Below are 16,396 nucleotides of genomic sequence, written 5' to 3'. Positions count from 1 at the left end.
TACGAACTTCCAATTAATACAAAGCATCAGCCGATTTTGTGGAACCGCCTTGTGCAGATGGTGCATTCATTAGAGAGCCAATCGATGGATTGCCAACATGCATCCACCGCAGCTGATCATAGATTTCCTTGGCCTTCAATTCGAGCACGATACCAATCAAATAAGTCCATTATGGTCCAAAGCTTTCAGCGTCAACAAAGATTTTACACATAAATCAAAACATGAATTATAGTTTGATGGAGCAGTGCAAAAGCTAAAATATGAGGTAATTAGTTGGCATCATAAACACGCTTTCAAGAGAGAAAGAAAAGGAAATTGCAACGCAAACTTTAATTTTCCAGCTAATGTAATACCAGTATTCACACTTACGCATTAATCCGACACTGAAGTAACAGATACACTTCCAGGATATTACATGATTTGGTACAACTTACTGATCACTGCACACAAATGCGGTTTGTATAGATTCAGAATACAGCAGGCTGTTAAATCATGAGAATCAATTTTCCTCGAACGCAACATAAGATTTTGTCAACTACGTTTATCCAAAATTAACTGTAAAAGGTTAACGGCCTCCCTCAGTCTGCGGAGTGTGATGTCACTCCTGCCAGCCTGACCAACCCTCCTAAAATAATTTGAGATACCAAGTTAACGGGAGGATCGGCCCCCCTAAGAGATGCACAAATAGATTAAAGAAAAAAAAGAAAGAGAACGAAGACGAAAGGAATCATTTCATCAAACCTTTTCTGCAGATCAGCTTTCCTTTGAAGATCCTGGGCAAGAACGTGTAACCTCCGTACATGGCCATGTAATTTATGGATGCTTTCGTGGCCTTCTTGTGTTGAACACAGCCTCTTAAGAAGATCACAAGCAACAAAATATCCTTCATTTTTGTTCCTGTAGAAGAACACCTAGAGGAATCAAAAGCAAGATCAATATGCACGGACAACAATAAAAGGAAATCCCTAAATCACTTGTAAGTTCATTATATTGATTTACGTGCAAAATGATTATGCATTCGTGTGCACAGAATAACAGGGATGCAAGTCACCAGTGAAAGATTTTATGGCCACATAATAAACATAGAGACGGATAGTATGTCTTTGAATAGAAGACAAGAAAAGGACACAAATATTCTGAAGAAAGAATTTTCAGGTGGCCAAACCTGAGCACCTCTTGAAAAATTATTTCTCCAGAATGAGCTGTATCTATAAACACTTGCAACAGCAGTGGATGGCGAACAATGTTCCTCAGAGTTGATAGCACATGCTTTATAACTTCCTGATCAGAAATGCCACGATTGAGCATACGAACTTGCTTGAGTAAAATGTCTATTGCACCAGCATTAACCATTGTTTCACAACATTTCTCAGAATGCTCTGTCGCAGTACCTGAAAGGGAATAATAACATAAAACATGTTAAGTTAAACTCTCACAGCTGCTATGAAACTGATTATCCTGTGTCAAAAGAATTCATGAATGTATTTTCAGGTGTTGATATAGAGTCAGAAATTTCTCTATATCCTAGATTGCTGGTTTATATTGATACCAAAACTAAAACAAATGACCCAAAACTGATCCAATGGCTAAAAGAATGGTTACACTCTAACAAAGATCATGGATGTATCAAATAAAGCATATAAAAATGTGTCTAGACATCTGAGTGAATTGTGTAACTCAAGTTAGGGAAAAGCATAAAACATGTTAAAAGATGGAACCTAACTGATAAAGCTGGTTAATGATCATCACAATAAGAAACACACACACTGGCAATCTGTGAGAATTACTAGAAAAGGAAAAGTCTTACTCAATGTTGCACAGGTATGGCGGAGATATCTAATGCTTTTACAGCAAAAGAGTTCTGAAAGTGCTGCAACAAGCCTGTTAATCAGTTGCACATCATCTTCAACATTTGCATCGGAAACTTTCAACTTGCATCGTAGGTCAAATAGTTGCTGTCTTGAATGTTTCCTTACTAGATAGCCCCTCCAGTAAGACTGAACAACATGCAAAATCAAATGATTACTAAAGAATGAAAGAAATTGAAGCAAGAAACCCTTAGTAATATAACTGTTCCATTACAAGTCTGGAAAAGCAATATTTTAGTAGAGGCTACTAAAATGCATGCATAGAAAATATGTAGGCACTTTAATCTCCCGCTATGCAGAACCAATGTCAGATAAGGCTTCACTAATTAGGAACAGAACAATAACCTGATTCTGGCAACATACAAGTAAAGCTCAATCAGTTGCATGTTCATATATGTATGTTCACAAAGACAGATGGCATAAGCATAAAAATCCCAAAATGTCTTTTGAGACATCAAAATTTGTCCTACTTAGGCTACAAAGCAGTAGCCTTATGCCTGAGCAGTAAAAACATGTATATGACTTCTATATATGAACAAACATGTATGAGTATATGGAATAGATCTATGCATGCAATGCATGCATTTATCAGTAAGTTGACTTGAAAATTGAGATAATAATGACATACAATACTTGGTATTTTAATTTATGTTTACAGTTTTTGCAAATTTTATTTATCTTTTATGCACTCATGGATATCAAATGTACTTCTATAAGAGTTAAAAACTAAAATGATAATTCTCAGAAAACAGTACATAATTCTCATGACATTGTCTACAACTCAAAGCAAAACTTTAATTGATAAAAATCCATATTACAAGATCCCGCAGAAAAGATCAACAACTTTTTGTAACTTAACAACAACAATTAAACTTTAAAAGGCCCAAAAAGGTTGATTAGCAACCAATTGCAGTGATATCTAATCTAGTCAATCTACTCATGTGCTGGGACCAATAACTATTATCATCATATGCAACGATCATTAGGAGTTTGGATCACTAAACAAATCTTGCTCTTATTATATCAAATCAAGAAAGTTCTGATGAATATCTTATCTAATCAAAACTCCAAAATGAGGATTTATTTTCATCAAATTGCCCATTAACATGCCAGTGCTTGCTATCCAAAACAGAACAAAGAATAAGAAAAACCAAGAATATAAAAAAGAAAACATTTTGACAAAGTAACTTGAACTGAATTAAACTATATTTTATTTATAAACCCAATGGGGATCATCAAACTGAATCATGCACCATGTCAGACAATGGTGTTTGACTGGGTTATATTGGCTTATGGCTACAGAAACAATACCATTTCCTTCGAACAATCCAACTTATACTGTTTATCTGATGTGCCATTAGTATATCAAATGTTTTGATATGTAGTTCTAGACAATATTTATTTACATATTAATTCCTTTTATAATGATGACATTGCAAAGTGTCAGTCTGTCTCACTGATATCTAGAGTCACATAGTCTACACATAATTCCTTCAATAATACCAATAGCAAGGAGAATTCCAATAATAAGCCATCTGATAATCATATTATGTTTACTAGAATATCCATAGTATTTTCATGGTGGTGATCAAACTGTAGTGTTGATGGAGGTGGTTTGGGCAGTGATATCCTAGATGTCCTGCAATGGTAGTCATTAAGATGTTAATGCAGAGAATTCTTGGAATGTGGTGTGGACATGATAACAATGTTGGTGGCAATAACGGTGGCATAATGATGGAAATGGTTGTGATTGTTAGTGGGGTAGCTAACTTTGCTGAAGGTGGTGTCAGAAATAGTTGCAGAAGTAATTGTGGACATCATTTCAAGATGGTAATGATCAAGTTGGCACTGTCAGAAGTGTGTTGATGGAGGCAAAGATGGTGTTGATATTGGTAATGACAGCAGTGTGGCCGGTAGGCATAGTGATAGATTTTGAGAAATGGTGGCACTGGAGATAATTACAGTAGTGATGGATGCAATAATTTTAGTGGTGATGAAGATGGAGATGGCAAGGTTGGTCGAAGTGATGATGGTGAAAATGAAGGTGGAGATGATATTTGGGTGACAAGATCATATGTACTGATAATGAGATAGAGATGCTTATAGTGGTGATGTCTGAGCTAATGGAATTGCTAAGCAATTGGTGTTAGCAAAGAGGAAGCAATAGTAATGGAAGTTAAGATGGTGAAGGTGGATGATGGAGAAGAAAAGGAATAAGATGAGGATTTTAATTATATAGATTTAATTATCTAAATAAACATAGATATTCATGATTCTTCTGACATTTATAAATTTTATTGTTGATAAGAATGATGCAAAATAAACTTTTCCTGTTTTATCTCAACCTTTTTTCTACTAGAAAACATAAATCAATCAAACTATCATTTGATCTTCATACCTCAACAGAGAAAATTTACAAATTTATTAGGCATGACCTATTCAAAACCAGAATAAATAATTGTATTCAACCGTCAGTTATGAACAACTATTGATTAGTATGTAGATCTACATATAACCAAGCCAAGAGAGGCCTCTTTGTTGGCCCAACAAAAGAAAATTACACTTCCTGGTTTAGCTATCTCACTTTTGCAATGTGAAGAATGAAGTATGAAGTATGAACAATAAGTTGTTTCTAATACCTTCATACTTTTTCTGCACATACAATTATTCTCTCAAACAAAATTCATTATGATTCAAGCATAAAACGTATATACTTTGTCTATTTTTCACATATAATCACAATTGAAACAAATTTCAACGATAATGTCAGAGAAACTATCAGAAAAACCTATGACATACTTGTATTAAAACAATGCAGTGTTTCTCTCTACTAGTTGCTTGCCGAGCAATCCAACCACGAACGTGAGCCTGAACAATGTGAGCTGACTTTTTCCTCAATTCATGAAATAAAATATTTCTCCACCACCTCTGCAGTTAAAAAGAAAAATTCCTTCTAAAAAGAATCGACCAGAAAACTGAAATGTATTAACCAAAGAACAAAATTTGACCTACCTGAATTGTGATGATGCTGTAACGCAGTTTGTTGGTTGCTTTCCTGGCATTCCACCCACGGATAAAAGATTGAAGAAGGATTACTGCTATAGTTTGTGATCTACACATTATAACTTGCCTCCACCATCTCTGTATCCTTACTACTGCACATAGTACTATTTTCAGTTCAAGATGCTTTATCTTGCTGAGCTTAGTCACACTGGATGATCCAAAATGCAGTTTGCTGGATTGAAGTGAAGAAGCACCTGCGTGCATCAAAATGTAATGATTGGGATTTGGAACATTACAGAACTGATTGCATAAAACAATTGATGCATGGTGTAATTGTCAGAACATACGATTCAATTTAGCCACCAAGGCTTGGACAAAAGACATACCTAAAAGCCTATTGCGAGCAAGCTGCCCCCTGGTGTATTGTTGAATTACAATAGCAGCAAATTTGAAGCGATTAAAGGACTTCATACATAACATGCCACGGATACCAACCTGGATCTTTGTGACAGATTTAACCATATTCATGAAGTTCGTCCTTGTGTACCAAGCACGCCAATGGCTCTGGATTTTAATTGTAGCAGATCTTTTCATCAAAAGATGCTTCCGCAAACTAAATCCTCTCCAAGCACTCTGTATCTGAACAACTGCCATTGTTTGCTGCTGAAAAGATTCCAATTCTGCACAGGTGGGCTCTCTCTGCAATGAATAAGGTACTAATATTATGACTCAAATCATGCTGTTGATATTTGATTGCAGAGAAGTGGATGAAATTACATTGAAGGAGAATTTTCTGCTTTCTAAAGGAGCAATTTCTGCCCTATGGCGCCTCCATACAATCCAAGACCTTACTGAACTTTGTATAAGTTTCACAGATGTCTTCATGTGGATAAACTTATGCCTCTCAATCATAAACTTCATATATCTATCATACTGTCCTGTATTTTTTTTAAAGAAGTCCACAGTCAAAATCTCTCTTGTCAAAAGTAACTCTTAAAAAATCAATAACTTTCTTTACCGGTAAATAAGGATGAAAAGGAGCAACCAATAACAGCATAAGATTTTCTGCCAAAAGCCACAGTTAGCCAAGCACGAATAGCAGCTTGCAGAACACATGTTGCGTTTTTAATCTTCAAGAATTTGTTCCTCTCAATAAATCTTCTAAACTGAGATTGTATGATTTTTACAGCCCATTCTGGCAAGATAGCATATTTTTAGTGCATTACATCTAAGGTTAACAGGTTTACAAAATGATACTTTTCATGTTACTGAATCATGAGATAAGTTATGTCAGCAACGAAAAAGATAGTGTTCTCTGAGTCAATTCAGAAGGCTCACTAATTAAGAAAACTACTTAACCATTATATATAGAGTAGGAGCATCAAAGATAAATAACAGGATAATAGATAAGGCCTTGTACAAACAAGTATATTAAAAAATAGCACAATAATGATAATATGAGCAGCTAAGATCATCAAAATGATCCTAGCACATGAACTAATATTCTTCAATTAATTTAATGCATCCAACAAAACTTATCTCTGATCTATTTTCTTGCCAAAAGCTTGTGGTGTATAACAAATGCTAAGCCACATATGATTGTTTATGTTGCAGTTAATTTGAAAATGTTACAGTTATTTTTTCAGGCACCTATAGATAAGAAAAAATATTAAATTTGTAAATAACCCATTTAATTATTAATTTCAAAATCCATGACCCTGAAGAAACCTTGCTTCCATGCTTATAATGTAGAAATATAGCCATAACTTGTGTTCATAGTTAAGCCATTAAAATTTGTTGAAATATGTCCTTCAAGTAATTGTTTTGAATATTCTATTAATTGTTTACTAGAAAAAATCAGGTCACATAGGAAAGAGATGTCAATTTCCTCTCAATTAATTCTTATAGTATCTTAACATCTTCAGAGATCTCTCAGAAAATATCATTATCATGGTTTATAAAGAAAAAACCTTAGAAAAAGCCTTATCATATACATAAGTAGATCCAACTTCAGTTGAAATGGATAAAAGACACTGATAATGTCTTGACAATTCAAACATTATTAACAAAAAGTCAAACCTTCAGTATCATATTTGTTTAATTCTCCGTTTTGCAGTGGGCATGCATACTTAGACATCTTGTTTTTCTGAGACTTTAATGTAGTAAATAAACCGTTCTCAGATAGTGGAGAACATGTAGTTGATGGTCCAACATCCTGGCCCCAGTCCCATCTCATGAGGCAATACATTTTTCCTCGGTCCTATAAGTGCGTCATGTAATCATGCATATGTTAGTGAAGCCTAACCATGTCAAGGACATCTCTTAGCTATTTGTGTAAAAAGCCTCACCAAATTTTTTCGGCAAACCAATAGAGAGGCAAGAAACACAATAAGAATTATCATGCTCCTTTCATCAAAGGATGCAACATCACCTAGTATGTCGCTTATGTGTAACACCTGTTAAATGCATAAAACATAATCAATTGGGTGTACAAAAATAAAAGAGTAACTAAATTAGTTGCAACCTCAGGAAAGTTTCCCATAATTGTGATGATACGCTGAACTGAAAGTAAGTTGCCAGAAGAAGCAGTACGACCAAAATTGAGTCGCTTTACTACACATTCATTGTTCTCATCCAAATTTTCCTGAATATACAATCACAATCTATTTATGTTAATAAAAGTTCAACAAAATGAAAGATTTGTAAATTGATGAGCTACTACACATTTTAATTTTCTTGACCTTGGATGAAAAACCACCATGAAAGTTTACATCTGAGTAATAATAAATGACACAGCAAAGAGCTTCCCCATCAATAAGAGAAGACAAACCATCAACCTTGATATTATATCTTTCACAAACAACCTGCAGAGGAATTATAGAAATTTCAATGATTAAACAAGATAAAATCATCATGGCAACATTTAGTTCTTGGTTTTTTACAAGTAAATTTGTAAAACCACAAATGGTGGAAGAAACCTTATGCAAAGTCCTCAAACTCATGCCCAACTCAGTGAATAGACTACCTCCCAATGTAAAACTTGTCTATGGACAAAGAGGATCACACTCGAGAGCCATATGAAAGTCCAAACTAAATCAAATAAAAGCTAAGTTGAATATAGCAAAGGTTGAGTCAGTTTCTCTTGTTTTTTAATATATTTTATGGTTACTTTTAGAATTAATTTGGGTATACAAGATTTTAAGTTCTTCAAGGATCTTCAGAGTTAAGTATTTAAATAATTCGTTTTGCTAGATTAGGATCTATTTGGATCTTTATATGGTGTCAATCTAATATGAAATATATTTTTGATCTATTGAGTCAAGTCCTGTTAAATTTGATTTCAATGATGATATGAATCAAGTTTTAAGATCTCAAAAACAAGTAATAGTTTTCGCATCTTGTCTGACCTGTACCATTTGCAGAAAATATACCAAGACATTTGGTCCAATATCATCCTTGGTTGAACAGTTAAATATTTGTTAGCACGTATAGGTCCAGTTGGTTTCAATTTGGTTTGAGGTTAAGCCTTTCTTGTGAGTTAGGTTTGTGTCACACTGGTTAGATTTCTCTGTGTCACTCTGGACTCATATCCAAATGAAAGAAACTGCATGACATGCTATAGCAAGCAATACCATAGCAATAAGCAGAGAACACTTATGTCTGGAAGCATCAACCTAGTTATCAAATAAAAGAAATATTTTTTTAGCAAAAAAAAATTAATTAAGTACCTGTATCCACTCGAGAAGCAGGTCCATGATTGTAACTGAACCATAGTCTGGATCATCCTATTATTGAAACAGAAAAAAATGATCAGAAAGGAGTTGTACATATATAGAAAACAAAGGTAGTGCTGGGGGGTCAGGAAGAAACAAATTGTCTAAGATGTTAAAACGTCCAATTTCTCTGGTAATTGTTTTATCCTAAAGCACTTTGTGAACTCAATTTTGTCAAATACAAATCTAGAAGTGGACTATTTCAAACTCAGGAAATTTAAATATAGAATAAGATAAACTCCATTTAATTCAATAGAATTTCAAGCGCATAGTAGAAGATATACCATACAAGATATCTTTAGTTTAATTATCTCCCCAACCAAAGAAGCTCTTTCAATTAACAAAGGGACCTGCAAAGGTAAAATAAAAAGGCATTTTAAACCTCATTTATCAAATTCATAATGGAAACCTACAAAATGATGACCAAGTAGGCAAATGAAATAAATTTCAATAAATGAACTGCATTCAGAACTGAGTTTCAAAAGATAAGAAACAGAAGAAGATGATTAAGTGAAACAGTACATATTGAAGGTAGGTGCCATCTTATTCGCAAAAAATGGAACAGAAATGTTACAAAATAATAGTACAATATATAAGAAGCCACATTACACCTGCAACTTCAGAAAAATGTTCCAGAGTAGGGAAAGCGTCAACTCCTTGTCTCCATTTACAATGTCTTCTGCGAGAATTTGAGTTCCATCGGCATCAAACAAGGACACACCAACCACCTTAAGGTACTGCAGAGCAATGTTGCAATTATGCAACTTCTTTTTGCTAGTATCAGGAGGAGCCATCACTTTCTGTCCAAGTAAAGGACAACATGTTTTATAGTGAAATCTAAAATATGTTTAAAAGGTATTAGGATATTTATCAAGATTCTTACTGAGAGTATAGATGCATCACATTGCAAGAGTTGAATGGCTCTAGAGATCAGTATGCCATCCCGAATATCTTCAAATAGATTTTGCACATTGAAATCATATTCTGAAAGTGGAATCTGTGAATAAGATGAAGATGTCCATTAAACATGAACAAAGACATATGGCAATGACAATTCAGATGAAACAAATCGCAAGATAAAGAAAAATTCAAATTGCATCGGAGAAAAAAGGCCAAATAAGCTTTTATCTGCACCAAAAAATATAATAAGAAAATATTAAGAACATAATTCTCATAATACCTGTTGGTAATTCACTTTAAATCCCAGAGTCAAAAGATGTTGAAGAAGATTACCTTCCCCATGCATTACCTGTGATAAAAATTCTAAAATCGAAAAAAAATCTGAGTCAAGCAATATGAGCAGAAACCAAAACTTTAAATAAGATATCAAATAGAAATATCATACTCCTTTTTCAAGACTTACCATTGATAACTTGCTGAGTCGACTTTATATGACAACGATGGTCAAACAACAGAGGAGAGCCACCATCAACACCATCAATGCCATATTTAGCAGGAAGACTGCATTCACACTTAGCTTTGTCAAGTGAGGCAACAAGCAACAGAAACCTCTTTAATATTATACCTCCCAAAGCTTCATAATAACCTGGCCTGTAGAGGCCATCAACCAGCTTATTATATGCATAGGACTTTGCAATATCAACTTGAGAAAAAAAATGTGCCTCTATCATCATCTTGAGAAACAGATATTCCTGCTCTGATTTCCCTTCTTCATTCAGAAGCAAGGAGTCACCACCAAAAATGATATGCAGCCCAACACGGAGCCACATTGGATTATACGACATTAGAGTTCTAGTAGCCTTCTCCTTCAGCCCTAGATCAGTTACCAGTGGACAGTGTGCTTTCATCTTCAGTCTACCTTCATCTATACTCTGAAATAGTAAATTTCAAATGAGTAATAATATGTTAAGCAGTAACAATTTCTTGGAAACTTCATAAGAAACATGACTGCAAAAGTGTGATATGATTACGAAAACTGCAGTCAGCACCAAGTTCTTAATTTGGTCTCTTATAAAATACAAATGTTGTACCAATGATAGTCAAGTATAAGAGTGGAGACAACGTATTATAAGTTATAACTTAGACATTTTTTTCTAGGGCTAATGTCGATAGAAAAAAACAATTAAGAAAAGAACTATAAGTATGGCTTGCTATAACTTCTAGAGAAGCATCATTCCAGCAATACTAAAGAAAATTACTATTGCTATTATCCAGCATAAAGAAAGATACTGAATACTGAAGTGGTGCACACAAAAGATACATGCATATCTATACATAGTAACTTATGTAGCTACTCTTGGACAACACAAAAGTTTCTTTTTGATTCTCAGGTGGATTAAAGTTGCACCTTAAATGGTATCTTGTTTCCAATTAATAATCTATTTACCTATATGGAAAAGAAAAAAATTATCAGAGAGATAAGATGAAATATTTGAAATAGCCCATGCCTAATGTCTCCACACCTTGTTTTAAGTCCCACCTAAGGGAGGACAAAAGGGCTCCCATTGAATCCTTAATCACTTGGAGCTTCAGAAGAAAAGGGGGTTGTGGATCCAAGAAAACATTTCAAACGCACATACGCTAACTGAGCCAAGCCGCGTCAGTCAGTTGTATAACCGAAACTTTTTAGATTATTTCGGCCATCTTAATTCTGCTGAGTTCTACATCTACTGCTCTAGTAGTCAAAGAGGTTGCATCAAGTCTCACCATGAGAAAATTCTCAAATAATTTTAGACATATTAATCGTGTTCTCTGAGTTTTGATTTTGCTGCTTTGATGGTAAAAGAGGTTTCATCAAGACTCTCTATGATTAAAATCACAAAAGAGAATATTGGTTGTATCTTTGGTTGAGAATCTTGGCAATCTTGTTTTCTATTTCTGCTTTTGGTACTCTGGTACTGAAAGCCAAAGTCCCTAAATGAGAAAACAAATTATTTGTCATTTCTCTGTTGCTCTCTGAATCATGGTCTGCAGTACCGGACTGTACCGCCCGGTACGGGCGGTACGTACCGGTCCGATAGGCGTCCGGTACACGGACCGCCTGTTACCGGTCCGACACTGTAGCAACACTGTAGCAGTACACCTGGGTGTACCGCTCGGTATACCGTACCGAGCCCAGGTAGAAACTCCGGTACGGTACGGTATTGCGGACCTTGCTCTGAATACTACTTTTGATGCTCTGATGGTAAAAGGGTTTCCTCAAGACTCTATATTATACAGACAAAAGGGGTAATACCGATTGTATCTTGGGGTGAGAATCTTGTGAATCTCGTTTGAAGTTCTGCATTTGGTACTCGCTGCTGTAAGTGGTTTCTCAGGTCTCTCAATGAGAAAATTTTCAAATTATTTATCATTCCTCTCTTGCTCTCTAAATACTGCTTTTACTGCTCTGGTGCTAAAAATGGCTCCGTTAAGTCTCTCCATTACTGTGCTCATTGAAAGGATAATACTGTTTGCATTTTAAGGTGAGAATCTTGACTAATACCCACATATAGAAGTGAGTTTTCACATCAAAGAAGCATCTGATGTGCCTCCAGATTCTTTTTTTTAACTTTCAGTGTTTTGTTTCTTTACTGTTTTTGTTATTATTTTAGTCAGATCATATTATTTTGCACCATTTTTCTACTTTTCTTAGTGACAGACTGTTTAACTTTCATAATCTGCATTGAAGCTCTGACTAGAGTATGAGAGCTCATATGGAAACTAAACAAAGTGTGCAATGATGTGGTCTCATTCCTCAAAGGTTAGACATATAACAATACTCGAAAAGTTGGAGCAAATTAATGAAATAAGCACTCATCTAATTGGCAATGCGAGCAAGAATTAAGACGGACAAAGTTTACAGTGAAGTGGCTAACCTTGCAAACTTGACTCATCATGAAGAGGACTTCCCTGCAACTTTTCTTACTCATAAAGTGCTCCATCCTTTCCATCATATCCTCCAAGCTGCACACGTCCTTCAACGACACCTTCAGCAATGAAAAGGTAGCTGATTCCCTCCTCCAAGCATCATCATCGGACGTCCCTCGCAAGGAGCAATCCCACCTGCGCTTCGGACTCCACCACCGTCCGCCCAGCCCAGCTCCGCCATCGAGACTCTCGCGCTTCCCATTAGAAGCGACACCATCCTGCCTGTCTCCGAACCAGGGAGGGATGTGGCAACCGCAAGAATCGGGGTCCTTAAACAGGAAATTGAGCCAAGCGGAGATGGATCCTGCGAAAGACTTGAGAGCCTTCTCGCGTCGTTCCTGGTTTTTACGCGAGGACCGGGACTGCTCGAGCTCGAGGACCTTGAGGCGGCGGCGGGCGGTTTCCGATAGGGAGGCCGGGGCTGCACCGGAGGCGCAGCGGCGTCGACTGTAGGCGTAGGCGGAGGAGGAGGGAGTTCTCTTGGAGGCGGTGAAAAAGATGGGGAGAGGAGAAGAGGGAGGAAGAGGGTTAGGGTTAGGGTTTCGGAGGCGGGTTTTCGGGTTATTGTAGTTGGAGACGTCGCGAAGGTAAGGGGAAGGGGTCGCAGGCGACGGCGAAGGAGGCAGCGCGGCATCGCTATCCGGCCGCCGCCGGCGATCCATTCGGTATCCGTGGTTCTCTATTGGGATTGTTGGGATTGGAAATGAGATGGAAGGGACGGAATCCGTAGGGTGTAAATGGGCGGGAAAAGACCAGCGTTGGTTTGAAATGAAGCAGTTTGGGCTCTCGAATTCGGGTTTCGTAAGACCCGAGAAGAATCGGATTCGGGCTGACGACTTGAATAACTTGAAATTAATAATTTTAGAGAATAATATATGGATGATTTCCTACGAGAAATAACATGTCTTTATTTTTTTATTTTCCCTCAAAACGCCCTTATGTTATTTTTGACACACAGAACTTTCATACTTTTTCGCTTGGACAAAAATATCATTAATTATTTTTTCTTTTTTTCTCACATTTTATTTTTTTTTAATTCATTCAATTGAATTGACTAACCCAAAAATTAGATTGATCAAAAATAAATAATATTTCATATAAATTAATTATATAGAATTGGTTGTGCAAAATATAATTATAATATTTAATATAAATTAATTATATAGAATTGGTTATGTAAAATATAATATTTAAACTAATTATAATTATAAAAATGAACAAGTTATTCACCTCTCTCAATAATATTAAGTCGGTAAACATGAGGTAATTAGATTGACCCATGTGACCTTCCATTGTTATAGGTAGGGATCGATTCTCGATGTAGGTTGAGTTGGTCGGGTCTCTCAAGGCTCACCTGTATCGCGATTCATTATCTTGCCTACGATATAGAGATGTCACTGGTGACCAGAGGATATGGTATGTTTGGTTGAGTCCTTCGAGGGTACATCATCAATCAGACTTATCTTGTAATGATAGTGTTGACTTAATCCAACATCATGATTGGTTGAGTCCCTTGATACCATGGTGGTTCGGAGGCCAAACAGGATGGGAATCATAAAGAGTTATGATCGGTAATAGTTGCTTACCTTTTGGGCTCAGTATGATTAGTCGAGTCCCTCGATGTTATACTAAGACGCTGATTAGATCCCGATCCCCACTAGAAGTATGCCAAAGACTTTTATTTCATGTGTTGAGGGTGTCGTGTGACTCGCTAGTAAAATAATGGGAGTATAATAAGATAGAAGTTCATGTCTTAATTGTTTATTTTTTATAAAATTTGCATGTTATTTATTTCTACTACATCTTTATTTATAGAAAAATATCACTTTCAAATCCCTTACGTGATGTCAACCGTTTCATTAGTCTGAATTATACAGATTGGCTCCGCAACTTGAGAAATATTCTCACGACGAAAAAAATCGTGTACGCCCTTGATACAGTGATGCATACGCCCAAGGAAGGGGCAAGGGAGAATGAGATCACTCACTAAATAAAGAACACAGATGACTCCACTTTTGCTCAGTGTTACATGTTGGGCTTTATGACTCCTGAGTTATAGAAAAAGCATAAAAAGATGGATGTCATCCATTCTCCTATATATTCGTAAACTGTTTGAGGAACATGGAAGGACTCAACGATATAAGATATTCAAGAGCATCTTCCGTGCTTGGATGACTGAGGGGACACTAGTTCAGAACCATGTCATAAAGATGATTAAGTGGATAGAGACACTCACGGGTCTATGAATGATCCTAGAGAATAACATGTGTGTGGATCTTGTGCTTCAGTCCCTACCATATTTCTTTTCACATTTCATAATAAATATTAATATGAACAAGCTTGAGGTGACTCTCCTTGAGCTCCTCAATATGTTGAAGGAGGCAGAGAGCACTATCAAGAAAGAGAAGTCAATTCTTTATATTAGTAATACTAGAAAGAAAAGGAAAGCAGAAAGTTCCTTGAGAAGGGTAAGGGCAAGGACAATCAAGGTAAAGCAAATGTTGCTAAGAAAGACCCGGCAAAGAACCAATATCAGTGCTTCCACTACGGCAAAGACGGGCATTGGAAAAGGAACTTTAAAGAGTACTTTGCAAAGAGGGCGAAACAAAAGTTTGGAGAAGTTTTAGGTACATTCATGATTAGTCTTCATTTGTTAGACTTTTATGATAACACATGGGTATTAGATACTAATAATGCTTATCACATCTGTAATTTGTTACAGATTTTGACAAAGCCTAAGAGATTAGCAAGAGGAATACTGCATAATGGTTTGTTTATACTAGACATTGCTTCATATATCATGAATATAAGTGTATCCAAGAGGATATTATTGAATATAAAGTAAAATATAATATAATAATATAATTCATTTATTTTAAATACATAAAAATCTAAAAATTCCTAAATCTTAATGAAGCATTTAAAATGACTAACAAAAGCTAATGACCATTTTTAGTTTTTAAGACATATATATATATAATAATAATAATAATAATAATAATAATTTAGATCCATTAGATCCTATTCAAAAATTGTGTGGTCTCACTCAAAAAAAAAAAAAAAAAAACAACGTAACTCATCTCCAATCTTTTTTAAAAAATATATTTTTTCAGAAAAAATAATTTTCAAATATCTAAATGATCAATTTTCTATTTTAAATCTTTAAAATTGATATTTTCACATACTTTAGATTTTTAAAAAATTGAATTGGGTCCTTTTCTAATTATGTTCAATTTAAAAATGAATGTACAACCACTCTGGGTCAAAAACTACCTGATTATTATCAAAATAAAATTTTTTTAATTCTTTGATAATTTTTTTTAAGACATATGTTACACAGTTTTAAAATGGGTTACAACATGTTTTAGATCATATTTAAAAACAATATAATCATATCCACAAATAGTGTAATTCACCTTTCACTTTTTTAAAATTTTTAATTTTTCAAAAGACCCTGAAAATAACTTTAAAAGGTATAAATAATCATTTTTTAACTCTTTAAAAAAAATTTTGAATTATTTTTATCCCTTATTTTTAATTTGTGTCTTTTAAAATTTTCCCAATTTAAGATGAATTTACAACAATCATTGGTCAAAATTATTTAAATATCATCAAAGAATGCTTTTTAAACATTTGATTAATAATTTTTTTGTGATTTTATTTATACTATATTTTAATAAAGTTACATAGGTGTCTATTCAAAAACTAGTGTATACTTATCCAAAAATATTGCAACTCCTCTCATACCTTTTTCTTTTTCAAAAATTTTGAAATTTTTAAAAAACCTAAAAATAATTATAAAGACATAAATGATAAATTTTCTATTTTTAAGCCATTAAAAGGGGTGACTTTGATAATTTGGGCTCTTAAAAGGTTGAAGTT

At 34.9% G+C, this 16,396-nt stretch overlaps 1 protein-coding gene across 3 annotated transcripts; it reads right to left on the bottom strand.

Annotated features, from left to right (window-relative positions):
• Nucleotides 1–299: 299 nt before the first annotated feature.
• Nucleotides 300–13,258, bottom strand: LOC135581186 (uncharacterized). 3 transcript variants are annotated; one of them, XM_065155662.1, is made up of 20 exons: nt 12,463–13,258; nt 10,008–10,476; nt 9,825–9,907; nt 9,528–9,641; nt 9,256–9,444; nt 8,929–8,994; nt 8,600–8,656; nt 7,613–7,735; nt 7,396–7,515; nt 7,220–7,327; nt 6,951–7,131; nt 5,890–6,066; nt 5,649–5,809; nt 5,258–5,570; nt 4,881–5,125; nt 4,668–4,796; nt 1,808–1,997; nt 1,166–1,391; nt 742–897; nt 300–625 (listed from the first exon to the last, which is right to left on the bottom strand). In XM_065155662.1, exons 1-20 carry the CDS (start codon nt 13,174–13,176, stop codon nt 532–534), a joined length of 3,915 nt encoding a protein of 1,304 aa, XP_065011734.1. In that variant the 5' UTR covers nt 13,177–13,258; the 3' UTR covers nt 300–531. The 3 variants fall into 3 exon arrangements, with proteins under 3 accessions (XP_065011734.1, XP_065011736.1, XP_018683225.2); XM_065155664.1 differs by lacking the exon at nt 5,890–6,066; XM_018827680.2 differs by lacking the exon at nt 300–625 and having other exon boundaries at nt 753–897; nt 1,174–1,391.
• Nucleotides 13,259–16,396: the final 3,138 nt, after the last annotated feature.

This window comes from Musa acuminata, chromosome BXJ3-6 (assembly GCF_036884655.1).
Source record: "Musa acuminata AAA Group cultivar baxijiao chromosome BXJ3-6, Cavendish_Baxijiao_AAA, whole genome shotgun sequence".
NCBI classification, from domain to species: Eukaryota; Viridiplantae; Streptophyta; class Magnoliopsida; order Zingiberales; family Musaceae; genus Musa; species Musa acuminata.
This window is presented reverse-complemented; position numbering and strand designations above follow the sequence as displayed.